This window comes from Anomaloglossus baeobatrachus, chromosome 4 (genome assembly GCF_048569485.1).
Source record: "Anomaloglossus baeobatrachus isolate aAnoBae1 chromosome 4, aAnoBae1.hap1, whole genome shotgun sequence".
In the NCBI taxonomy this organism is placed as follows: domain Eukaryota; kingdom Metazoa; phylum Chordata; class Amphibia; order Anura; family Aromobatidae; genus Anomaloglossus; species Anomaloglossus baeobatrachus.
In genome coordinates, this window is record NC_134356.1 from 483,399,043 (window position 1) to 483,426,405 (window position 27,363).

At 48.2% G+C, this 27,363-nt stretch overlaps 1 protein-coding gene across 3 annotated transcripts in view; it reads left to right on the forward strand.

Annotated features, from left to right (window-relative positions):
- CCPG1 (cell cycle progression 1) overlaps positions 1-27,363 on the forward strand; it is an 81,786-nt gene that overhangs the window by 49,747 nt on the left and 4,676 nt on the right. For all 3 annotated transcript variants that reach the window (XM_075345755.1, XM_075345754.1, XM_075345753.1), the window contains exons 6-9: positions 15,598-15,846; positions 16,006-16,127; positions 17,524-17,649; positions 25,467-26,773. In XM_075345755.1, coding sequence (XP_075201870.1) covers positions 15,598-15,846; positions 16,006-16,127; positions 17,524-17,649; positions 25,467-26,773 — 1,804 coding nt within the window. The remainder of the gene's footprint in view (positions 1-15,597; positions 15,847-16,005; positions 16,128-17,523; positions 17,650-25,466; positions 26,774-27,363) is intronic.

Here is a 27,363-nt window from a genome sequence, read left to right on the forward strand (position 1 = left end):
CGATCAAAACGTAGCATCTGCGCAAAAATTACCATTAGAAACATCAGCTTGAGACGCAAAAAATAAGCAGTCACTGAGCCATAGATTTCGAAAAATGAGAACGCTACGTGTTTCAGAAAATGGCGCAAAACGTACGCCACTTTTATTGGACAAACTTGTGAATTTTTAACCCCTTAGATACAAGTAAACCTATACATATTTGGTGTCTACAAACTCGCACCGACCTGAGGCATCATACCCACACATCAGTTTTCCCATATAGTGAACACTGTGAATAAAACTTCCAAAAACTATTGTGCAATCACTTTTTTTTTTTTTTTTTTGCAGTTTTTCCACACTTGGATTTTTTTTTGCTGTTTTCCAGTACACTATATATGGTAAAACCTATGGTTTAATTTAAAAGTACAACTTGTCCCGCAAAAAACAAGCCCTCATATGGCAAGATTGACAGAAAAATAAAAACGTTACGACTCTCGGAAGAAAAGGAGCAAAAAACAAAAACGCAAAAACGGAAAGTTCCCGGGGGCTGAAGGGGTTAAACATGAAAAAATTGGATGGGTGTGAAATACAAGCCGCCCGCGGTACAGCACAGCACAGCAGTTTACAAACTTAAGATAAATTTACTATAACCCCCAAATGACTATACCCCTGCCCCAATATAAATACAGTGCACATTAATAGAGGATCCTTCCCAAGAGTCACCTTGAATGACCAAACAACTTACTATATACAACGGCTGCTTAGCGAAGAGAATAAAAACTTAAATACACATATATTGTTCAACACAGCAGCTTCCTCCTGGATGGGCTCAATTATGGCCTGAAGTCCGTGATAGGCCTTAGCAGACATCCAGGTGTAAGTGAGGATGTTGTGGTCCACACAGAAGCCTCAATGGCGAAGAATTAGGTGACGTAGTCGTGGCAACGGTGGTCCCAAACAATGATTGTGCAGTAACTGCCATGCCTAACTAAACTAACTACAGGCCCTGACTCAGTCTCAAATATTCTGGCGCCAAACTGGTGTGAGGTTCGTGCATGGTTACCTACTGTGATGGCGAAGGGGGTCTTAGTTATATTACTGACGCCAGTCTGCTCTGCACAATATGTCTGAAGTAGACAGTCAGATGAGAGGCCTCTTCAACAGATGAGCGATACTGCTGGTCACTGTGGCTTGTCTCCTCAGCAACGTCCTATCAACTCCACGACAGCGTCCTTTCAGCAATCTTCTCCCATCTGGTAAGGATTTGGATATGGACAGGGTCAGCTCCACTGGGTCACAGCTCTGGTCAAGATGATAAATTTCTGCTCGCAAATATTATTCCTTCCCTCTTCTGCACATGCTCTGTCTGTGAGATCATTCACTGTCAACCGCGCACAAGATGGGCTGCCACTGTCCTTCCTGTGATGTACATTTTATATCAGCTTGTAGTTGCGCCCCCATCTCAGCTACCTATTGCTGTCCTTCATCTGTGCTGAGAAACAGAGGCTTCTTGTGGTGGAATAATGACATTTTTTTTTGTCCCTTTTTATAAAGTACCCATGACATCATTACAAACTGCAGCAGGTGGTAAAGTTACATACAATAAATACAATGTTCACATTTCTGAAAACACAAATATATACGTCTAAACCATGCTTGTGAGGTGATACAGGTGTGTCGCCCAGGGAATGGGGTACTCTGTCCCGGGCAATGTATAACTGGGGAATGTCACTTTGGTGGCCGTTGCCCGGTTCCATGCCCTGATTGCTTTTTAATGGGGAGTATTTACAGGGGAGATTAAAGTCATTTGTGTGACGCCACCTGCGGGTTGAGGTTAAGATTGTGGAACCACCTCTGCTGAGTTGATTATCCCCCAGGGCTGGTGGTTGGGGCAGCTGTGGTGGTAGGCCCTCCGCAGGTAGGGCTGAGCCTGGGAGATGATGTGTGGAGTAATAATGGAGGCCCACACCGTGGGCTGTAGTTAAAGGGGTGGTTCACCCATTTTTTTTTTTTTTTCCCCCCAATGATTCTCACTTACCATTGTCTGCATCTTCTGCATTGGCTTCCGTTTCCATTTCTGGCACTGAGCGGCGCTATCCTGCACGCTCAGTGCCTGTCACATGACCCCCTGGAGCTGTGGCCGCCGGCATCCTCTGACGTCCCGGCATTTCTGGGCTCTCAAACAAGACGGGTACGTCACAGGATGCCGGCGCCACTCAGATTGAGTGACAGGGCTGTGGGCGGTGACTACCGCACGTCACAGCTCAGCATCGAGGGGAGGATCCGGAGGACGTCAGTGTGGAGCCGGCGTCCTGCAGATGGTGAGGCTGAGGCACAGGGCGCCAGTGTGCAGTACAGGGGGGGGGTCTTCAGCTGAATCCCCCCCTGCATGTAAGTATGTGATCACACTGTCCACACCCGCCCGCTCTGCTGCGATGTCAGGAGAGCGGCCGGTGTCGTGGCAGTGTGATCGTGTGCTCCTCCCAGCAGCAAGACACTGACAGGCATGTCACCGCTGTGCTCTGCCATCTGTCCTGCTGCATGGGACCAACTGTCTGCACTCTGTCACCTGCACCACAAGTCACAGAGTGGAGACAGTTGGTGACAGAGCACCCTCTGCCCCCCCCCCTCTTCTTTCCCCACTCTCTTCCCCCCCCCCTCCTCTCTCTTCTCCCACTCCCTCTCTCCTCCCCCCCCTCCCTCTCTCCTCCACCCCGCTCGCTCTCTTCTCCCCCCCGCTCGCTCTCTTCTCCCCCCCCGCTCGCTCTCCCTCCCCCCGCTCGCTCTCCCTCCCCCCCACTCGCTCTCTCCCCCCCCCGCTCGCTCTCTCCCCCCCGCTCGCTCTCTTCCCCACCCCCCGCTCGCTCTCTCCCCCCCCGCTCGCTCTTCTCCCCCCCCTCTCTCTTCTCCCCCCCCTCTCTCTTCTCCCCCCCCTCTCTCTTCTCCCCCCCTCTCTCTTCTCCCCCCTCTCTCTCTTCTCCCCCCTCTCTCTCTTCTCCCCCCTCTCTCTCTTCTCCCCCCTCTCTCTCTTCTCCCCCCCTCTCTCTCTTCTCCCCCCTCTCTCTCTTCTCCCCCCCTCTCTCTTCTCCCCCCCTCTCTCTCTTCTCCCCCCCCTCTCTCTCTTCTCCCCCCTCTCTCTCTTCTCCCCCCCTCTCTCTCTTCTCCCCCCCTCTCTCTCTTCTCCCCCCCTCTCTCTCTTCTCCCCCCCCTCTCTCTCTTCTCCCCCCCCCCTCTCTCTCTTCTCCCCCCCTCTCTCTCTTCTCCCCCCCCCCTCTCTCTCTTCTCCCCCCCCCCTCTCTCTCTTCTCCCCCCTCTCTCTCTTCTCCCCCCCTCTCTCTCTTCTCCCCCCCTCTCTCTCTTCTCCCCCCCTCTCTCTCTTCTCCCCCCCTCTCTCTCTTCTCCCCCCCTCTCTCTCTTCTCCCCCCCCTCTCTCTCTCTCTCCCCCCTCTCTCTCTTCTCCCCCCCTCTCTCTCTTCTCCCCCCCTCTCTCTCTTCTCCCCCCCTCTCTCTCTTCTCCCCCCTCTCTCTCTTCTCCCCCCCTCTCTCTTCTCCCCCCCCCTCTCTCTTCTCCCCCCCTCTCTCTTCTCCCCCCCTCTCTCTTCTCCCCCCCTCTCTCTTCTCCCCCCCTCGCTCTCTTCTCCCCCCCTCGCTCTCTTCTCCCCCCCTCGCTCTCTTCTCCCCCCCTCGCTCTCTTCTCCCCCCCTCGCTCTCTTCTCCCCCCCCTCGCTCTCTTCTCCCCCCCTCGCTCTCTTCTCCCCCCCTCGCTCTCTTCTCCCCCCCTCGCTCTCTTCTCCCCCCCTCGCTCTCTTCTCCCCCCCTCGCTCTCTTCTCCCCCCCTCGCTCTCTTCTCCCCCCCTCGCTCTCTTCTCCCCCCCTCGCTCTCTTCTCCCCCCCCTCGCTCTCTTCTCCCCCCCTCGCTCTCTTCTCCCCCCCTCGCTCTCTTCTGCCCCCCCCTCGCTCTCTTCTCCCCCCCTCGCTCTCTTTCTCCCCCCCCTCGCTCTCTTCTCCCCCCCCTCGCTCTCTTCTGCCCCCCCTCGCTCTCTTCTCCCCCCCCCTCGCTCTCTTCTCCCCCCCCTCGCTCTCTTCTCCCCCCCCCTCGCTCTCTTCCTCCCCCCCCTCGCTCTCTTCTCCCCCCCTCGCTCTCTTCTCCCCCCTCGCTCTCTTCTCCCCCCCTCGCTCTCGTCTCCCCCCCGCTCGCTCTCGTCTTCCCCCCCGCTCGCTCTCGTCTCCCCCCCCGCTCGCTCTCGTCTCCCCCCCGCTCGCTCTCGTCTCCCCCCCGCTCGCTCTCGTCTCCCCCCCGCTCGCTCTCGTCTCCCCCCGCTCGCTCTCGTCTCCCCCCCGCTCGCTCTCTTCTCCCCCCCCCGCTCGCTCTCTTCTCCCCCCCCCCCGCTCGCTCTCGTCTCCCCCCCGCTCGCTCTCGTCTCTCCCCCCCGCTCGCTCTCGTCTCCCCCCCGCTCGCTCTCGTCTCCCCCCCCCGCTCGCTCTCGTCTCCCCCCCCCGCTCGCTCTCTCGTCTCCCCCCCCCTCCGCTCGCTCTCTCGTCTCCCCCCCCCCCCCGCTCGCTCTCTCGTCTCCCCCCCCCCCGCTCGCTCTCTCGTCTCCCCCCCCCCCGCTCGCTCTCTCGTCTCCCCCCCCCCCCGCTCGCTCTCTCGTCTCCCCCCCGCTCGCTCTCTCGTCTCCCCCCCCCCCCGCTCGCTCTCTCGTCTCCCCCCCCCCCGCTCGCTCTCTCGTCTCCCCCCCCCGCTCGCTCTCTCGTCTCCCCCCCCGCTCGCTCTCTCGTCTCCCCCCCGCTCGCTCTCTCGTCTCCCCCCCGCTCGCTCTCTCGTCTCCCCCCCGCTCGCTCTCTCGTCTCCCCCCCGCTCGCTCTCTCGTCTCCCCCCCGCTCGCTCTCTCGTCTCCCCCCCCGCTCGCTCTCTCGTCTCCCCCCGCTCGCTCTCTCGTCTCCCCCCCCGCTCGCTCTCTCGTCTCCCCCCCGCTCGCTCTCTCGTCTCCCCCCCGCTCGCTCTCTTCGTCTCCCCCCCGCTCGCTCTCTCGTCTCCCCCCCGCTCGCTCTCTCGTCTCCCCCCCGCTCGCTCTCTCAGTCTCCCCCCGCTCGCTCGCTCTCTCGTCTCTCCCCCCCCGCTCGCTCTCTCGTCTCCCCCCCCGCTCGCTCTCTCGTCTCCCCCCCCGCCCGCTCTCTCGTCTCCCCCCCGCCCGCTCTCTCGTCTCCCCCCCCGCTCGCTCTCTCGTCTCCCCCCCGCTCGCTCTCCCGTCTCCCCCCCGCTCGCTCTCTCGTCTCCCCCCCGCTCGCTCTCCGTCTCCCCCCCCGCTCGCTCTCTCGTCTCCCCCCCGCTCGCTCTCTCGTCTCCCCCCCCGCTCGCTCTCTCGTCTCCCCCCCCGCTCGCTCTCTCGTCGTCTCCCCCCCGCTCGCTCTCTCGTCTCCCCCCCGCTCGCTCTCTCGTCTCCCCCCCGCTCGCTCTCTCGTCTCCCCCCCGCTCGCTCTCTCGTCTCCCCCCCCCTGCTCGCTCTCTTCGTCTCCCCCCCGCTCGCTCTCTCGTCTCCCCCCCGCTCGCTCTCTCGTCTCCCCCCCCGCTCGCTCTCTCGTCTCCCCCCCGCTCGCTCGCTCTCGTCTCCCCCCCGCTCGCTCTCCTCGTCTCCCCCCCCGCTCGCTCTCTCGTCTCCCCCCCGCTCGCTCTCTCGTCTCCCCCCCCGCTCGCTCTCTCTCGTCTCCCCCCCCGCTCGCTCTCTCGTCTCCCCCCCCGCTCGCTCTCTCGTCTCCCCCCCCCGCTCGCTCTCTCGTCTCCCCCCCGCTCGCTCTCTCGTCTCCCCCCCGCTCGCTCTCTCGTCTCCCCCCCGCTCGCTCTCTCGTCTCCCCCCCCGCTCGCTCTCTCGTCTCCCCCCCGCTCGCTCTCGTCGTCTCCCCCCCCGCTCGCTCTCTCGTCTCCCCCCCCCGCTCGCTCTCTCGTCTCCCCCCCGCTCGCTCTCTCGTCTCCCCCCGCTCGCTCTCTCGTCTCCCCCCCCGCTCGCTCTCTTCGTCTTCCCCCCCCCCCCCCCCGCTCGCTCTCTCGTCTCCCCCCCCCGCTCGCTCTCTCGTCTCCCCCCCGCTCGCTCTCTCGTCTTCCCCCCCCCCCCCCCCGCTCGCTCTCTCGTCTCTCCCCCCCCGCTCGCTCGCTCTCGTCTTCCCCCCCCCCCCGCTCGCTCTCGTCTTCCCCCCCCCCCGCTCGCTCTCGTCTCCCCCCCCCGCTCGCTCTCGTCTTCCCCCCCCCGCTCGCTCTCGTCTTCCCCCCCCCCGCTCGCTCTCGTCTTCCCCCCCCCCGCTCGCTCTCTTCACCCCCCCCCCCGCTCGCTCTCTTCCCCCTCCCCGCTCGCTTCTATGAAAGCGCCATTTTCTGGGGCAGCTGTGGACTGCAATTCGCAGTGGGGGGGCCCAGAAAGTTTGGGCACCCTGAACTGTGGATTCCAATCCCAGCTGCCTAGTTGTACCTGGCTGGACTCAAAAATTTGGCGAAGCCCACATCATTATTTTTTTTTTTTTTTTTAATTTTATGAAATTCATGAAAAAAAAGGGCTTCTCTATTTTTGGTTCCCAGCCGGGTACAACTAGGCAGCTGGGGGTTGGGGGCAGCCCGTAGCTGCCTGCTGTACCTGGCTAGCATACAAAAATATGGCGAAGCCCACGTCATTTTCTTAAAAACGTTTTCAGGGAAAAACCTTTTATAAATAAAAAAAATGCTTCCCTGCATTTCTATTGCCAGTGAAAGTAACACCAAGCAGCGGGGGCTAGCAGCCAGTAGCTGCTTTGGTTACCCTTAGCAATAGAAATTGCAGCGGGAGCCCACAAACAATGTGATTTTTTTTTTTTTGTTTGTTTTTTTTTTGTTTTTTTTATTTTTAATGAATTTTTTTTAAAAAAAATCGGCATGGGCTTCGCCCATCGAGCACCAGAGCATTTTACTGCTCAATTCATCCCAAGTAATCAGATGACTCCAGTGTCGGCCGATTACTTGTTCTGTGTCCCCCTGCATCCATCGCAGCGTGTACGGGCTGTGAGGTCAGCGGAGTGGAGACAGTGACATGCTCTGCTCTGACACGTAGTGTGCTGCATGTCACTATCTTTCACCACTCTGGGACTTGTTGTGCAGGTGACCGGATGATACATGTCACTAACTGCCCCACTCTGAGACTTGTTCAGGTGAGAGTGTATACAGTTGGAACAATGCAGCAGAAGTCACAGAGTGGAGCAAGTTAGTGACATGTATCATCCGGTCACCTGCACAACAAGTCCCAGAGTGGATACAGTGACATGCAGCACACTATGTGTCAGAGCAGAGCATGTCACCAACTTGCTCTGCTCTGTCACCTGCGGTGCTGCATGTCACGTTTTTTTCCGCGATTTGGTGCCTTTTTTGCTGCGTTTTTGCTCACTGCGTTTTTAATCAGTGCACAATGCCATTAAAGATTGTTGATGAAAAAAATAAAGGTCTGATGTCATTTCCTTATTCAAAATGTTCATTGTATGCAGGAGAGCAGACAGCAGCTGCAGAACTACAAGGCTCAGCATCCTCCATCCAGGACTGTATGCAGTTTTTTACCCAAAAAGAAAAAAAAATGACATGGGCTTCGCCATATTTTTGTATGCTAGCCGGGTACAGCAGGCAGGTACGGGCTGCCCCCAACCCCCAGCTGCCTATTTGTACCCGGCTGGGAACCAAAAATATAGAGAAGCCCTTTTTTTTTAATTATTTCATGAATTTCATGAAATAATTTAAAAAAAAAATGACGTAAGCTTCGCCTAATTTTAGTGTCCAGCCGGGTACAACTAGGCAGCTGGAGATTGGAATCCACAGTGAAGGGTGCCCAAGCTTTCTGGGCACCCCCACTGCGAATTGCAGTCCGCAGCCACCCCGGAAAATGGCGCTTTCATAGAAGCGCCATCTTCTGGCGCTGTATCCAACTCTTCCAGCTGCCCTGATGCCGGGTGGCTAGCTAGGTAATAATGGAGTTAGGGCTAGCTGTATATTATCAGCTAGCCCTAAGCCCGAAATTCATGGTGTCACGCCAATATTAGACATGGCCACCATGAATTTCTAGTAATGATAAAAAAAAAACCACAACACACAGAAAAATATTTTTATTAGAAATAAAACACAACACAATTAGTGACTCCATCTTTATTGAAATAAAGAACCCCCCCCCTCCGCAGTAATCCTGGGTTGGGGAAGGCAAAGCGATCAGATGATGTGTCAGGTTAAACTACGTGAATCACATGACACATCAGCTGATTGTATAAAAGCCGATTATACAATCAGCTGATGCATCAGTAGAAAAAAAAAAAATAATAAATAAAATACTCACGTCTGTGCTGATTACCGGCAGCTCCTGCAGTGGAGTCTGATCCTGTCCCATCGCTGCAGCAGCTGCCGGTAATCAGCTGATGAAGTCCCCTGACGGCAGGATCAGCTGATAGCCGGCCGGGGCGCGAAAAAGCCGGCAACACCACGAGAATCGATCAGCTGATGCGTCAGGTGACTGCATCAGGTGATCCACGGCCAGGTCCTGCAAGCTTCGTGCGTGCCCCGGGGAGACTGCACACAGCCAGAGCGGCGGGACCGAGACAGGGGCTGGAAGCAGGCATGACACCCGGACCCTGCAGAAGACAGGTGAGTATGACATATACACACTCACACACACACTGTATATACACACACACACACACTGTATATACGCGCACACATACACACACACTGTATATACGCACACACACTGTATATACGCGCACACATACACACACACACTGTATATACGCACACACACTGTATATACGCGCACACATACACATACACTGTATATACGCACACACACACTTTCTTCCCCTGGCTGTGTAGAGCTGCTGCTGTCTGTGTGATTTCTCTTAGTGCACATCCACAGGGAAGAGGCAGGGAGGAGGGTTTGGGTGGGAGCAGAGTGGGTGTATTAGACACAATGGGTGTGTTGGATAAGCTAGACACCGCCCTAGAGCCACAGAGAATTCTGGGACTTGTAGGAACTGAACACAGGAAGTCAGAGGAGAGATTAAAGGCTGCTTTACACCAGACAATCTATCGTGCGATAGATCGTCGGGGTCACGGATTTTGTGACGCACATCCGGCATCGCTGGCGATGCCGGCCTGTGTGACACCTCCTAGCGACGCAGTATCGCTCACAAATCGTGAGTCGGGTACTGCTCGCTAGGTTCCATAATATCGTTTAATTTAGTTGACCATCGTTTCCGTGGTAGCACACGCCGCTCCGTGTGACACCACGGGAACGATGAGCAGCTCACCTGCCTCCCGCGGCCGCCGCCGGCTCTATGTGGAAGGAAGGAGGTGGGCGGGATGTTTACGTCCCGCTCATCTCCGCCCCTCCGCTTCTATTGGCCGGCGGCCGTGTGACGTCGCTGTGACGCCGAACGTCCCTCCCACTCCAGGAAGTGGACGTTCGCCGCCCACAGCGAGGTCGCACGAGAGGTAAGTATGTGTGACGGGGGTTACTAACTTTGTGCGACACGGGCAGCGATTTGCCCGTGACGCAAAAAGGACGGGGGCGGGTACGATCGATTGTGAAATCGCACAATCGGTCGTACCGTGTAAAGCAGGCTTAACCCCATCAGAGCTGGAGCCAGCAATGAGCATGTGCTGCTAGTGCACAATAAAAGCTAATTTTGCTGAAAAAACATAATAGATGTGTTGAGGGGCACATATTAGCAAGATTTATCAGAAAAAAAAAAAAATCAGTTTTGGTAACTGGACAACTTCTTTAAGTCTCTACTCACTCTGGACCCTTGGACAGCTGGTTCAGGTCACTTTATTTCCAGTGCCAGTTGATGACTCTGTTGCTCTGTGCCCAGCACTCTCATGCGGTTGGGTCCCCGTAGCGTAGAGCATTTGGGGCCTGACTGTCCCTTTTTCAGGGGGTAGTCGGACCCCCGAGCTGGGAAGGAGAATTCCCCCCCCTGAAGACGCCACATGGTGTGGTGGCAAATGTTGATAATGATGGTAAAATGTTACCTATTGTGTTGGTTAATACACGGTGTTCCCACTAGGTGCCAGTGTAGAGTAGTGGTTCCCCTGGTAACAGTGGCAGGGAAGGAGGGGCAGGGCAGCCTAGGTGGGGATGGGCTCTGAATGCAGGGCAGTGTGCAGTCAGATGTGACATGCGAGTGAGCTCGGTCTGAGGTGACGGGGCAGAGTGTGGGAGTGAGACGTGGCAGTCAACCAGACTGAGTGCTTTGACAAAGAAGTCGAGGAAACTGGAACGCCCGTAGTAAGGCTCCTTTCACATTGTGTTTTTTCTCTACGTCCACAGGTCCCGTCGGTGGATCCGTCCGAACCGCCCCTCCCCCACTCTGCAAAGCGTGTTCCAGACGCATGCGTCCGACAGGGCCATTCACTGTTATGGAGCGCACAACAGTGAATGGCCCTGTCGGACGCATGCATCTGGAACACGCTTTGCAGAGTGGGGGAGGGGCGGTTCGGACGGATCCACCGACGGGACCTGTGGACGTAGATAAAACCGCAATGTGAAAGCAGCCTTCGCAAAGTAGATCCTTGAGGAAGAGTGGAAAAGTGGGAACTTATCCAAAGCCGGTAGTGAGTACTGGAGCCCTCCCATAGTCTAAACAAACCCCTAGAACAGGGCTGGACTAAATCCGGGATTGGAGTGCAGCTACCAGGGGGATAACACTTTGCCCCTGCAGGCAAAGGAAAGTTACCGGAGAAAAAGGCAAACCGTCAGTAAGAAGTGTAACGTGTAACGTGAGGGTTGAAGTACTGAAGCAACTTGCTGCTGAGAAGTGTAACAGAAAATGGAAGTCTTGTGCAATAAAGTGTATCTTGGTTTATCAACTGCCTGTCCGTGGCTCTTTACTGGGAGTGATGAAGAGACCGGCGAGCCGAGGGAAAAAGGCGCCACTGGGAACCAAGGTACCGACATGCATGTGTCCCTGCCATCCATACTCTGCCCTAACAACACACCTGTCTTAATAGTGACGGCCGGGCAGGGGGTCGGCCTGCCGCCCTCAGGGCGGGAGACTGCGACTACACCCCTCGAGGCGCCCCCTGTCCCCATTACACCTTTGTGGTGGCAGTCTCCTTCTTCGTACGGCGGGCAGTGTGAACCCTGTAGGGCTGGTCTGTGTTCCGAACCCGGATTCTTGCTTTACTGCTGATGCCCTCGGATTTGTGGGTCAGTGAGGTCCGTGAAGGTCCCCTCACTGTGCAGGTATTTGCCAGGCCATCTGAAACTATCGCCTGATCTAGGGCCCTGTGCCCCGTTGGTGCTCTGGTCCTAGTGGTACTTGGGTGTACCTGCCCTGGCGACCACTCTCCTGTGCCCCCAGATCACCGTTACACGACCCAGCTCTAGCCACGTCTTTCCACTTTCACTTCTCTTGACTGACTGCTGTCCCCTCCCACCAGGTTGTCTAGCCCCCCTGGTCTAGCTCCGCCCTCTAGGTGGCCATCCCCTTGTGTCAGACTAGCCAATTACCCCTGGGTGGAATGGTAACTAGGATTTTGTTGTCTTGGTGTTGCTGGCACTGGTGTTCCAGGTCCCTGGGTGTAGGCCCTGCATCCCTGTGAGGATGCAGTTCCTAGTAGTGCCCTGAGTGGCTCAGGGGCGCTACACAGGGGCTTGTCATACGCATCTTTAACCAAATATATATTTCTGGCCATGAACAATGGGGCTGTTTCACCATCTCTGTTGGGTTTCGAAACACTGGTCAGGAAATGCTATGCTAAAATCCTAAATTGTTACTCTATAAATTAAATCTTCCCCCTAAGCTATGTGCGCACTAGGCTTTTTTTTTTTCACGCTGCGTTTTTTTTGTGCATTTTTGTCTGCAAAAACGCACAAAAAACACACCCACGGTAAAAACTGTTTCTTTTGTGCGTTTTTACCGCGTTTTTGGCTGCGTTTTTGTGCACTGCATTCAATGAGTGAAAAACGCAGAAATAATTGACATGCTGCGTTTTTGTGGTCACCACAAAACGCAGCTACAAAAAAAACGCTGTGTGCAGACAGCACTTCTCAAAACCCATAGACATTGCTGGGGAAGCAATGTCACAGCGTAATGCGGTAAACGCTGCAAAAAAAATGCAGCAAAAAAACGTCTAGTGCGCACAGGGCCTTTAAAGCTTATGTTCTTGCAAAACAAGCAGACTAGGTGGGAAATACACTGTGTTCTGCATAATGGACCTAGTGTTAAGACTGTTAATGTTTATTTTAGTAGGTGCTATTGTGATAAGTGTGAGGCGTGGGACAGGATGTTGCAGAACAGCCGGCAGACTTCAAACTAAACTGTGGTAAAAGGGGTTGTCCAGAAATGGAGAAAATTATTTTGTTTGTTTGCAAACCTGATTCAATAAGACTTAAGGAAATCCTGAAAACGTGATTAGTTGGGGGCTGTGAGGACTGGCGATTGGGAAACATTGGATTAACATTGGACTACCTTTGTATAAAAAGAACAAGTGACATATTGATGATTGAATGTGGTTCTGTGCTAGATTATCCATTCTGGAATGGGACAATAATTATGACAGGCTCCATCCATGAGATTCCAATTGATCTGGTCCTTTATGTCTAAAGCGGGCTTTACATGCTACAATATCATTGCCGATCTCGCTAGCGTGCGTACCCGCCCCCATCTTTTGTGCATATCTCTGCCCGTTGCGCACAAAATTGCGCACCCCCGTCACAGACTTACCTGCTCTGTGACGTCGCTCTGGATGGCGATCCGCCTCCTTTCTAAGGGGGGCGGGTCGTGCGGCGTCACACGGCAGGCGGCCAATAGAAGCGGAGGGACGGAGATGAGCAGGACGTAAACATCCTGCCCACCTCCTTCCTTCCGCATAGCCGGGGACGCAGGTAAGGAGATGTTCGTCGCTCCTGCGTTGTCACACACAGCGATGTGTGGTGCCGCAGGAACGAGGAACAACATCGCTAATGAGCATTAAACGATTTTTGGTTTTAGGACGACCTCTCCGCGGCAAACGATTGTGGCCGCTTTTGCGATCGTTTTAGGTCGCACAAAAGTGTCGCACGCTGCGATATCGTTAATGACGCCGGATGTGCGTCACTAACTGCGTGACCCCGACGATAAATCATTAACGATATCGTAGCGTGTAAAGCCCCCCTTAACTCCTTAGATACGTGGATGATACCGTATTAGGAACTCTGAGCCAATGAGCTAGCAGTAGCCAGAATATTGTAGAATTTGAATTTTGAGATTAAGGAGTAAAGTGAATGTGAACACGGACAGAGCGCTGTAAGAAAAGTAGGCAAAAGTGTCACCCCCAGTCAGACTCCATGGACTATAATGTTATTAGGCCTCCATTAGCTTTCCCCTTACTATCTGGTGGGGCATGTGTATCTTTGGCCTCTCTCAGGGGGCCTCCCTATTGAAAAATATTAGACAGTCTGGAGTTCTCCACACTTTGAATTGAGTGTACTAGGTATTTAACCCCTGCACTCCCAACTTGGTTTCACCATCATGACCAGGCTATTTTATTTTTTTTCTTCAATTCTGACAAGTGTCACTTTGAGGTAATAACTCTACCGTGTTTTTCCAAAAATAAGCCCTCCCCCCAAAAATAATCCCTAGCAGGGATTTCCAGCATTTTCGGAGCAAGGCTTAAATATAAGCCCTACCCCAAAAATAAGCCCTAGTCCCGGATCAATAATGAAGTGTCCGTGCAGCTAAAAAAGGTTACAGATACCGCAGGACACTTCATTATAGACAGCGGCACCCGGCAATTACACTCACCCGATGCTGAGCTGCAGGACCTGCAGTGATCAGACACCCGCACACCTCAGCTCACACACACACACACACACACACACACACACACACACACACACACACAATATCAATCTCACTCACACACCAGATCTCACACACAAACATCGGATCGCACACATAATCAGATCGCACACACAAACATCGGATCAAACGCAAACCTCAAATCACACACACAAACATCGGATCGCATACACACTCACCTGATCCAGCGACACCGATGTCTTCTCGCCGGCAGAATCCTGAGAGGCTGTGCAGTGGAGCGCAATGCACAGGACCTGCGGCGGGACACGTGACTTGCTCTCATCATTCCCTGCGACCGTAAGCGCTGGATGTGATGTGATGTGTGCGATCGGCTGTGTGCCTGCGATCGGCTGTTTGTGTGTGTGTGTGGTCTGCTGTGTGTGTTTGTGATCGGGTTGTGTGTGTCAGTGTGTCAGCCAGCAGCAGGGGAGAATGGCATGCAGCACTGACTGGAGATCACAGGCAGGACCTGGGAGCCACACAGACGTCCGGGTCTGGTGAGTATGAGTCTCCTGGGAAGTGGGGGGTCTGCTTTTTTGAAGGGTAAACTTACCCCCAACCGTGTTTCTCCAAGAATAAGACCTCCTCAAAAAATAAGCCCTGTGCTTTTTTTGGGCGGCAAAAAAATTATAAGACAGTGTCTTTTATTTTTGGAAAAACACGGTAGAATGCTTCAACAGATCCCAGTGATTCTGAGCTTTTGTGACATATTGTACTACGTGTTGGTGGTAAATATAGGACGATATTTCTTTGCATCTATTTGTGAAAAAAAAAAATATGGAAATTTGGCAAAAATTTAGCGATTTTTCGAACTTTGAAATTTATGCCCTAAAACCAGAGAATTATGTCACACATAGTTACTAAATAACAATTCCCACGTCTACTTTACATCAGCGCAATTTTTGAAACATATATTTTTTTTGTTAGGAAGTTAGACGGGATAAAAGGTTATGAGCAATTTCTCATTTTTCCAACAAAAAAAATGAAGGGAAGGAGCGCCATTTGACTTTTTTTAAACAAAAATTGTCTGGAATCATTAACTGACACCATGTCACGTTTGAAGAGATGATGATGATGATGATGATGATGATGATGATGATGATGATGATGATGATGATGCTGATGATACATTTTATTTATATAACGCCGACATATTTTGAAGCACTTTACAATTAAGCGAGGGCATGTACAGACAAAAAAAATATAAAAAAGCAAAACAAAGTAGCACATAGTTCAGCAATTACAGGAGTGAGGGCCCTGCTTGCAAGCTTCCACTCAATGGGGATGTGCCTAAACAGTAGAAATCCCCCACAAGTGACCCCATTTTGGAAACTAGACCACCAAGAATTTATGAAGATGTGGTGAGCACCTTGACCCCACTGGTGCTTCACACAATTTTACAACATAGAACTGTGAAAATGAAAAAAAAAAGTGACACTTCCCACAAAAATGTTTTGTTTTAGCCCCAATTTTTTTCTTTTTTTTTCCTTTTCATTTTCACAAGGAGTGCAGGAGAAATTGGACCCAAAATTTGTATCAAAAGTACATTCACTTCATGTCTAACATGCCCAATAAACCTATTACAACTCTGCATATTTTTAGATCAATAAATTGTTTATTCTTTTTATTCATATCTCTCTTTTTATTCCTTTTAGTACATCCCTATCAGAATTAATCGAAAAAGTGTTTTATGTTTAGTTTTGCTTGCATACAGGCATGTTTTGGTTTGATATATTTTTCCACTGAATCACTGGAGGTCAATGAGTTGGTTTCTTTCTGCAGCTTTTCCATCTCAGCCCAGTGAAGAAGACTCGAGTAACGATGAAGCCAGTGATGATTCTAGTCCTGTTCTGCGCCGCCGACGTTCTAGGAAACCTATACCCTCTGGATCTGAGTGTGAGAATAATCCATCAGTCGAGCGACCTGTAACCCCAGCACCTAGAACGTTTGGATGGATGAGCAGCAACCTAAACAAGAGCATTCTCCTCGCTCTTGTTATCGCAATAAGTATGGGCTTCGGACATTTTTATGGTAAGTGTTTTACTATAACATGTACCCAGCCCGTCTCCTTTCTGATTAACAAGGTCTTTTTATAAACTCCTAATCATACCCATGTAGGATTGTATTTTATAGATAATGGTATTGAAATGCAGATGTACAACTTTAATGAAGAATAATGGCTCTTTTAAGGTACTATTCAAATATTAGAACGGCAAAAATATGTGGAAAAAATTCATGAAAGTGAACTTAATGAAATGAAGGACGATCTGTTTCAGTGTCAAAAGGAGCAGGAAGCCACAATTGAACACAAGGTGAGTGCCATTGCGGTTACCTACGGTGCGATAGATAAAATGGTTTATTTAGCATTCTGAAATGCATCTTTAGTTATGTCTGGTAAGGATGTATCTAATTTTAATAGGAAAAAAAAACACCAAAATATCCAATATTCCTTCTATATACAGTCTAATATACTGTAGCTGGCAACATAGACATTCATCAGTCAGCACTGGGGGCCTGGAAAGGAATCAAGCCTTCATTACAGTGTTGGGCTCTGTTCACATGTCAAGTTGTCATCCATTTGTAATGGATCCAGTATTAAAATAATAAACAAAAGTGGCCTCTGTCAACCAAAAATTTCAGTTTTAAAACTAAATCTTTACCATGTAGTTTCCCTTTTTATTTTTTTCATATATATAATATAATGTACTGTACACCATTGCAATTGTGCAGGGTGCATTAGGATACCAGTTGAAAGAAACAGGTTAAATATTTTAGTTAGGTGGGTAATGACGGCCGCCAGGTAGATGGACTAGAGCAGGTGTGATGGAATAGTGTCACTTGTGCAGGTAGTAGGGTGAGAAAAAGCGAGGAGTCAGGTAACAACAATTTCTGTGATTGGTTCACCTTCCATTTTTGAACCAGTGGGAGAGAGGATGATTCGTGCAATTACTGGGCTGAGAGAATATTTGCCTGATATATAAGAGGCCATGTTGTTAGTACAGAGGTTGGGGATAGGGGCCTGCACTTCATGACAGAGGAAGGAATGAAAAGTATCATTAATGTTGGATTGTCAGTGAGGTGATGACGATGGTGAAGTAGGCTTGTTTGGCAAGATAAAAAGCCGTTATATTTTTAGCATAAACCTATATAATGGATGAAATCTTCAGCTGAAAACATTTTTGTCCACAGATGTTCTACACACCTAGAGAACCGCTGGAGATAACGTGCCAAGGTTGCCATCCTCTGTGCCCTGGGGTGTTGTGTGTTGGGGCAGGAGGGGAGGAGAGTGGGGCCAATGATGACTGTAAAGTCTACCGGGTATTGATGAAAGGTGGATTTCTATGTGTGGTATGTAGGGATGTTCTGAGTGGAACCATAGATTTTGACGTCGTGGACAGAAAGCGGAAGTGAAAAGTTAGTGAAATCAAACACTGAGCAAAATCAGGAGAAGATCAGGTCCAGTGTATTCCAGCCATCATGTGCAAGAGAGTTAGTAAGTTGTGAAAAGCCGAGAGAGGAGGTTAGAGACCAGATGTGGAGAGTGGATTCTTCTTTTTCCATACAGCATTTGTATGTCACGCTAGAAGTATACAGCTTTTACTTTATATCTATTATTACTTGCTGCTGCTCTTCTTGCAATACCAATATACCAATAATAGTCAGAATTTGGTACAGTCCAGATCAGTTTAATCATTTCTGTATTTACAGGATGTTTTTGAACAGCTCACAGAAGACCTGGAAGAGAAAGAAGATATAGTCCTATCTCTTGAAGATGTGATGGACAAAATAAACAAAGAAAACCACATACTTAAACAGAAAGAGAGTGATCTAAAGGTGCTTGCTACATTATTGCCATATTTTGTAACTCCCGAAAAGTTAAATGATTCACTTTGGTTCCCTTTAACAGGAAATAATCACCAGGATTTTCCTATATAACCTAAAGCCAGTGCTATACTGGCACTATCAGGCTGATTCTATACATACCTTTAGTGGTCAGCTCAGATGATGTTTAGGTTTTCAAATCCAAGAAAGTAAAGTTTATAAAATTAGCTGCTTTTTGAGTGACAGCAGCTCCGGATTAGATACTATCTGGGGGGTATTCATAGTTATCCCCTCCCCCTGTTAGAATTAGCATAAGTATGATACAATCGACCTAGCAGGACTTGTGGTGAGGTCATACCCATGTGACCAGAAGGGGTGGGGCCTCAGCCAACAAGCTTGGTACCAGGTCACATGGGTATGACCTCACACAGGTCCTGCTAGGTCGATTTGTATCGTACTTATTTTAATTCTAACAGGGGGAGGGGATCAGTATGCATACCCCCAGATATCTGCTCCTCAGCTGCTGTCACTCAACAAGCAGCTAATTTTATAAAATTTACTTTCTTGTATTTCAAAACCTAAACATCTGAGCTGACCACTACAAGTATGTGTATATAATCAGCATGATAGTCTAAAATACAAGGATAGGCTAAAACCCCCTAAAACCTCCCCAGATGCATTTTTCTTGAAGAAAGGTCACATATCCTTTAAACGTTTATAAATGGGCTTTTCTGTTCTTTTAAATCAATTTATTTATCCAGGTGGATAGCCCATCAGTATTATATTGGTGGGAGTGAACTTCCAGTACCTGTAGTGATTAGCTGTTTAAAGGGGCCCCTGTGTTTTGGTGAGCCCTATGTATATAATATTGTTTACCAGGCACAGCTCTGTATTTTTTTTTGCGGCTGCTCCCACTCAATGGTTTACATCATTGTAGCTTTCCAGTACTAGTCCAATACATGTTACTTTTTCTTTAACATGTGTCCCTCGCCTTCAGAGGTAGTAGGTTGATACCCGGGTGCGCAGTGCCATCTACACTCATTCTTGTGAGATGCTACAGAATGAGGCACTTCTGATATCAGCGCTCTGATGAGATCTTGAGGTCCATTTTAGGTCTTTATTACTGTTATTTACTTTCCATATTCAGTGGGATACAGATAGATAAAGTTTTGCAGCATTAGATCGAGCAGCTGCGAGTTCTTGTCCTCCTTGATAGTTAGGCTAGAAATGATTTCCCCACTGAGCTTGATACCATGCTTAATAATTCATCTCTATATACCACACCTGGAAGAAGAGATACTGGTTTATTCATGCAGCCGTACATGAAGAATTTATAATTTTCTGAAAGCCAGTAGCAATATGTATACTATTTTGGTGTGTGCACATCACAGTGCAGCTTATACAGTGTTATATATAAAAGAAGGTAGGTCACATGCACCCGAATCTGCATAGTGTAAACCAAACAAGCAATTACTATTGAAATGTCATTATATATTTACAACTATTTACATTTCAAATCCATAATGTGTCGTAGAGTCATCCTCTTCTGTCAGATGTTTCTGAGAAAGCTGGGTAGTGATCCCTGCTGTAGATAATGAATACAACTGGTTATTTCTAGGGAGGTCCTTTCCTTTTCTCCTCCATGTTTAAACTGACACGGGGGGGGGGGGGGGGGGCATTGTGGAGACAGGGATCTAGACATCATATAGGAAACTGAGACTGCTCTACATAGGAGGCTGTGACTGACTGAGATTTATACATGGGAGGTTGAGACTGTGGTATGTACATAGGAGGCTGCAGTATACACATATGAGGCTGAGGTATACACATGGGTGACTAAGGTTATACACATAGGAGGATGTGATATATACATAGGAGGCTGCAGTATACACAAATGAGGCTGAGATTGCTCCATACATCAATATAGGTTCCATGTCAGCTAGTACTCCTCCCCACATCCTGATGATGGGGATAGATGAAAGGCGGCAGTGGGTCCAGTACTGGGCATGGAGAGGAGCAGAAACCATAGAGATGCAGGGAAGAGCAGAGAACAAACTCCACGCACATTCTGATGGCACAGGCCTCCAGCGTCAGACTTCGTAATAACCCTGTGTGAGCCGCGGCGGCGTTGAGAGTGCGCGTGCTGCTGCATGCAAATGATTTAAAGGTCTAGTGGCCGAAAAGCTGGTTGCTGGCCCACTTCATGGTTCAGTGTTCCAGCCTATTTGCATTCTGCCCAATTGGGCAGATAGCTAACCGGGCCTGGGTGTTGGTCAGTACCACAAATTCTAATAACCTTCCTATTCAAGCATTGTCTATATCTATGCTAGAGAATCTTAGGAGAACTATATGGATAATACAGCAATCTGGTCTTGTATGGTAGAAACACAAGGAGCCTTGAACTCCTCCAAGATCTGTATAATTTTCAACCACATACCAATCAATAAAAAAATGTTTCTAAAGGAACTCTTTTTTTTTTTTTTTTTTTTTTTTTTTTTTTGTTTTATTAGGAGCCATAATAACCTTGATATTAATCAGGCATCCCTCGAACATCAATAGAGTGATATGAACTTCCTGAAGTTGACAAGCCAGGATTCCTTTACATAGCAGATTATTCCAATGCACCCTCATGAATTTGAAAAATTCACACACTACTTGGCCAATATAGACTTATAACTATGAGAGGTGTAACCCAGCTGTGAAAAAGTGAAGAGTGGACCCAGCACCACAATCCAGTATATTAAAATATCAAAAATTGATTAGATATTAAAAAAATCCAACGTATCCAAAACTTGAGAGAACACGCATATGGGCACCTTGCGTGTTTCGGACAACAAGTGAAAAAAAGCCCTTAATCAGACACCTGCAAGTCCTGGAGCGCAGTTGCCTATAGTAGTAATAATAATAATTAATAATACGTTTTATTTCTATAGCGCCAACATAATCCGCAGCGCTTTACAATTCAGAGAGGACATGTACAGACCATATAAGACAAATACAAAATAACAAAATTAAGATACCAGGAGGAGTGAGGGCCCTGCTCGTAAGCTTACAGTCTATGAGGAAATAGGGGAGGCACAAAAGGTGAATGGGGGGGGGGGAGAAAAGCTTGTCATATATGGTCCAGACATCGATTTTAATAGGGTATTTAAAACCAGCTGCATGGACTCGTCATCGGCCAGAATTTATACAGGTACAGAGTGTAAATAAGTACATGAAGGTGAAGGAACCAGAAGATACAGGGGACAAGAATTGTAAGCAAATTTTTATGAAGGGCAGAATGGGACTAGATTAGATCAGGGCAGTGAGGTGATAGGCTAGTCTAAAGAAATGCGTTTTTAGTGCCCGCTTAAAAGTGTGGATGTTGGGAATTAATCGGATTGCTCTTGGTAGTGTGTTCCAGAGCATAGGCGCAGCTTGTGAAAAATCTTGAAGACTGGAGTGAGAGGTTCGAATTGTTGAGGATGTCAGTCTTGGGTCATTAGCAGAGCGGAGGGCACGGGTGGGGTGATAGACAGAGATGAGGGAGGAGATTGTAGGGTGGTGCAGAACCATGGAGAGCTTTGTGAGTGAGAGTGATAAGTTTATATTGGACTCTGTAACGGATAGGTAACCAGTGCAATGACTGGCAAAGAGCAGAGGCATCAGTGAAGCGGTTGCAGAGGAAAATGATCCTGGCTGCGGCATTCAGAATGGATTGGAGAGGGGAGAGTTTAGTAACAGGGAGACCAATTAGTAAAGAATTACAATAATCCAGGCGAGAATGAATGAGAGCGACAGTAAGAGTTTTTGCAGTCAACAGTAAGAAAAGGTTGAATTCTCGAGATGTTTTTGAGGTGGAATTGACAAGAACGAGCAAGTGAACGAATGTGGGGAGTGAAGGAAAGATCGGAGTCAAATATAACCCCAAGACAGCGGGCGTGCTGCTGGGGCGTAATGGTAGAGCCATGGTATGGTATACCTATGGTAAACTGAAGTCCCATTACCTTTTTTCTTAGTAACCCAGCTGTACTTTGCCCACTAGTGGAGAAATGCCATGGAATTGAGCTCACATCCACTGACATAGGACTGTTCTTCCTGCACAGGGTGCAGGTTTGCTGGAATGTTGAGAGTCAAAATGAAGTAACGGTCCTGCACTACCAGGGATTACCTTTGATGACACCTGTTAAAGGGGAGGGGGAGCTCGGATCTTCCAATTGCCCAACGCTGGCCAGGGGTGCATGCTCAAATAGAGGCCGCGTTCTTTCTTATTCCTCTATAGGTTTTATTTATTTGCTGGAATGTTGCCATTCATCTCTTCTGAGTGGTCTTGGAGAATATCCTTGGTCGGAAACTCTTTCTAGAGTTGCTAGGCCTCTATTCAGGAGTTTGAGATATTTTATACCTGATCAGGCATACCTTTTATTTGTGGTATCAACCTTTTTAAGGGTTTATGTACAATGTTCAGGACCAGCTGTTGGTGCAGATTTCTTTCATGATTCCTATCAATAGGATAAGAAGGCAGAAAGTTCAGCAAATTACCTACAATACGTAAGCCATGAAAACACTCGTGTTCTTAGGATGAACACGTTTTTTGTTTTTTTTTGGTTTTTTTATCTGAGTTTACTCCATAACCCTTCTAGAAAAGAGCTAAATAAACACTAAAAGAATGAACAGAAATGGCAATGTAAAAACGACTTGATGTGCATATGTTCAATCTTTTCAGCTGCTTTTAATTGCTATAGATTTTCAAAGATGTAAAGTGTTTAAAAGAAGCGACCTGAGCATTCTTGGGCGGCCTCCGCTTGGAAGCTGTTCACTAGTTTATAAAATAAGAGTAAAAAATTCAGCAGCCAAAGACATTGCAATATAAAAGCTGCTGATTTCTCCTGACCCATCTTGCCGCATTTGCACACATCTAAAAAGTCGTTTGCACATATCCTGAGATGTTCAGATATGCTGTGAGTTGGGATATACTTCCATTTTAATCTCAGGAATGATCTCCTCGAGGTGGATTTCTCCACATGATTACCAACTTCATCATTTAAGCCTTTAGTGGTCTTTTTGAACTTGGATAAGGTTCCAACTGAATAGGCCCAGGTGGCTTTCGAAATTGGCGCTTTGGCAAAACTGTTGAGCCGTAGCATACAGCATGCACAGTTTTAATGGGGCTGTCTGAAATCTGACTATATGGTTCTCTGTCATGCAAAAAAATTAATCAGTTTTCTAACATACTTCAATTCTAATTTCTCTACCCTTTCAGGGCAACTCTCTGCTAACCTGACCATGCGCTCAAAGGGCAGTGCTGGGCAATCAAATCTCTCATTTATTCAGGGTACTTTTATTTAGGAGGCATAAGAGAATAACGTGCATCCACTGTAAGGCTATGTGCCCACGCTGCGGAAAATGCGCAGATTTTGCCGCGGATTTCTCGCGGAAAAGCTGCGGATTTTCCAGAAATCTGCAGCACAGCTACTCCCCAGCCATTTGGGAAATGCTGTGCCCACGCTGCGGATTTTTCCGCAGCGGAAATCGTGTGGATTTTCGTGCGGAAAAATCTGCAGCATGTCAATTATTGTTGCGGATTTTCGTGCGGATTTTGTCTATTCAATTGAATTAAAAAAAATTGCAAAATCCGCGTCAAATCCGCACCTATGAAAAGGTGCGGATTCCGGGGGAAAGCTGCGGATTTTGATGCAGAAAAATCCGCAGATACAGAGTCCCGTGGGCACATAGCCTAAAGACTCTTGGTTCAAATGTGGTGTGTTTACTCAACTCCAGGCTTGTCTGCAAATGCTTATTGGATTTAGTTGGTTATACTCAGAGGGTATCATCCACATTGAAAGTCTTTAGCCCCCTATGATAGTGTCTCAAAGATCTTTCACTTGATCTATTAGACACCAGAGCTGTCTAGATCTTAACTTGTATTGCCCACACACGCTTAGTTGTAACAGCCACTTATCAAGCCCTTTTACCCCCTGGAAGTGGTGACCAAGTAGGTGATGTCCTGATACCTTTACCAGATGGCTTGAGCAATTTTTTTTCTCTCTATATTGAAGAGCTTAAAGCATCACTCCAGCATTTTTTTTAATTGCATTGCTGGAGTGGTGCTTTAAATCTAAGTCCAATGCCCCCTGTATTATACACACTTTCCGGAGGTTCCATCTTCTATCTCCGCTACTTCGGTCAGTCTCTGCTGATTTGTGGGCCGCTCCAGTGTTTCATGGGGTGTGCCGGAGGCCACAACTGAATACATGTCTATGAGAGCCTTGTTCTTGCGCTCATAGACTTGCATTGTGAGCTTGTGATGTAATTCTGACGTTTGGCCAGTCAGAAGTTACAGGCACAAATGGTGCCACGGGATTGGAGTGGCATCAGTAAAAGGTGAGCTACTGGAAGGTGACTATATGGTAGGGAACTTGGATTTAAAGCGTCACACTAGCGTTGAAACCCGGACCCCAAGCTGGTGTGTGCTTTAAGTTTTTGAACCATCTCTTAGGCCATGTGCGCACTAGAAAATGGAATTTTCTTAAGAAAATTCCAGATCTCTGCAAGAATCTCGCACCCGCAGTTTTAGGCTATGTGCGCACGTTGCGTAAATACATGCAGTTACGCTACGCTTTGTAGCACAGCGTAACTGCCTGCGTCCCCTGCACAGTCTATGGAGATTGTGCAGGGGCCGTGCGCACGTGGCATTTTAGAGCGCAGCGCTTCGGCTACTGCCGAAGCGCTGCGTAAAAAGAAGTGACATGTCACTTCTTCCGTGCGCTTTGCCGGCAGCTCCTGCTCTGTCTATGGGAGGAGCTGCAGGCAGAGCGCATGGAATCGGCGCTCACTACGGACATTTCTGCAGCGATTTAAAGCGCACATGTGCTCTTCAGATTGCTGTAGAAATTTCTGCAGTGAACTGTACGCAACGTGCGCACATAGCCTTACTGCGGGATCTTGCGGATTTGCTGCAGTTTTTTCGCAGGTTGGTCCCTGCGGGTTTTTACCAATAATTAATGGTAAAACCGCAGGGACCTGCAGAGAAGAAGTGACATGAACATTAATTCTGCGGGTAAATCCACAGGTATAAAACAAAAACGCAGTGTGCGCACAGCAATTTTTTTTTAATACCCATAGGTTTTGCTGGGGAATGACTGCAGAAATGTTAGACACATTTTCTGCAACAAATCCGTGGTAAATCCGCAGTATGCGCACATAGCCTTAGAGAGTCTGCTTTTCCTCCCTCTTGGATTCACCTCCTAGAGCTGTGGTGGCAAGGAAACCAATGTTATTTTATCAGCGTCAAAGCTGATGCCATGTTACAGAGCAGAGTGTATTAGAGACTTGATATTTTTCCTTGTGACACATGATAGACATGTCTGTCAAATGCCAGGTGTGGATGTATGGAGCGGGCTCAGGAGTTGTACCTGTACTATACCTGGCAGCTGTTACACAACCGTCGGCTTCATGTAACAGCAATGGGAGCTAGGCCCTTATTGCTGAGTATAGTCCCTGTGAATCTCTGATGGCAGAATTTAAGGTGCATGTTCCTGGTGACCTCCATGACACAGAAATAAAAGCATAGAAACCGAAAAGAAAAAACTTGGTTTGACAGGAAAGTAATAATGTATTGCTAGAATAGAAAATATGATTACCAAGGAAAGTTAGAGCAGGCTGTTAATTATCCCCTCTTGACCCCAGTTATAAATGAATGGGATGGATTTATAGCTGTACAGCATAGTCATCAGATCTGACACCGCACCTTGGCTTCCATAATAAATGGCAGATGTGGTGATTGTATGTTTTCTTTTGTATAAAGGTAATTTATAATGAATTAATTCATTTTTATCTGATCGTTTCAGCTAGAGGCGGATGACCTAGCAACCAGCCTGAAAACTACTGAGGTACAAAATAACCACCTTGCACTGGAAAATCAACATCTAAGGGAGTCTTTAGAGAAGGAGGAACAAGCTTTATCCTCTCTGAAAGAGGAGCTCCGGAAACTACGAGATCAGATCAGAAATCTAGACGAGAAGGGGAGGCATGAGATCATACTGTTAGAGAATCAGAAGCTAAAAGAACATCTGAAGGAGGAAAGACAAAAGATTCGGGATTTCCGATCTCAGAAGGAGAATCTTTTAAATGAAGCCCAGTTATTAAGAAAAGAGTTGGATAATGAGCGTACAATTACTGACTCTTTAAGGGTAGAACTTGAGGAAATAAGTAAGAGGAGATCATCTGCTTCCTTCAAAAGTGACCATGAGATAGAAAACTTAAAGGACCGTCTTTCGGAATTGGAAAAAAAACTCAATTTTGAACAACAGAGATCAGATTTATGGGAAAGACTTTACATTGAAACCAAGGAAGAAAATGAAAAATTAGAAGCTGGAAAATCAAAAGGTAAAAAAGCAAAGGATACATTCTTTAGTTCTGTAAAAGATACGTTTGATGCCATGCAGAATTCTACCAAGGAGTTTGTGAGACATCACAAGGAAAAGATCAAACAAGCGAAAGAAGCCGTGAAGGAGAACTTGAGGAAGTTCTCAGATTCTGTAAAAAATACTTTCAGGAACTTTAAAGACACCACTAGAGGTATGTTTGATAAAAACCGCAATAGAAAACATGGAGAAAGGAGGAGGGAAGAAACTAAGGGAGCTCGAACAGTGCGCCGTGAGTACAAGTCTGATACGGAGAGGGTGTATCCTAAGAAGACATCCCGTGAATATGAAGATCCACAGGGCCAGGAACACTTTGAAGGTACAGCTGGCTGGAAATCCAATGATGAGGAGACTATCAAGCATTACCCCAATACGAAGGGCTGCTCTGGAGTTTTTGACTGTGCTCACAAGGAGTCCATCAGCCTCTTCAACAAAGTTTTGGATCCTGTGAGAGTAGAAGAGTTCAATGACTTGATGCAAGTATATTTACAGGAGCAAGTAGATGATTTTCAACACTGGGAAGAACTAGAACAGTTCATTAATAGATTTTTTCTTAATGGTATTTTCATTCATGATCAGATGCTGTTCACTGATTTTGTGAAAAATGTTGAGGATTATCTTGAAGATATGAAGGAGTATCAGACAAACACTGGCGCGGTCTTTGAAGATCTGGATGAATTTGTGTACAGACATTATTTTGGGAATGCTTATTCAGCACCATATGGACCAAGGTTGGTGGATGTGATGTGTTAACGTTTCAGTGCCAGTTTTTTTTTATTTCTAAGCCAGGCTTACGATCTGCATAGTACATATGTGGTTTGTAAGACTCCTCAATGGGTATAACTGTAAGTATATATTTTTGCTTTAGGAGATGATCATTTTGAATGCAATTAATTTGTAACAGCAACAAAATTACTTTATTAGACTTATTGTAAGACTTTAAGAAATTAACAAAGCACAAAAGAAAGCTTACTTTAGTGCAAATAGGTGAAAAATTAGATACTACCCCTTCAAAACGTTTGTGCCAAGGCGAGTGTTGTGAGACTTTTCCAGCATCCCTGGCAAACAGCTTATTTTACCAATTGAAGCTAATATCCACTATTTCCATATGACATCCATATTCTTATCTCAGAAGGCAACTATATTCTTTAAGGGACTTTGTCAGGATGTTTTTGCTATGCAATCTGAAGCCAGCATACTGTAAGAGTTAACATCCAGTTTATAGCCAGACATCTCTCAAACTCTGCTTTTGTATACCTGCAATTTTAGTTTAAAGGTGGTGTCACACATATCGACGCAGCAGCGATCACGATCAGCGATC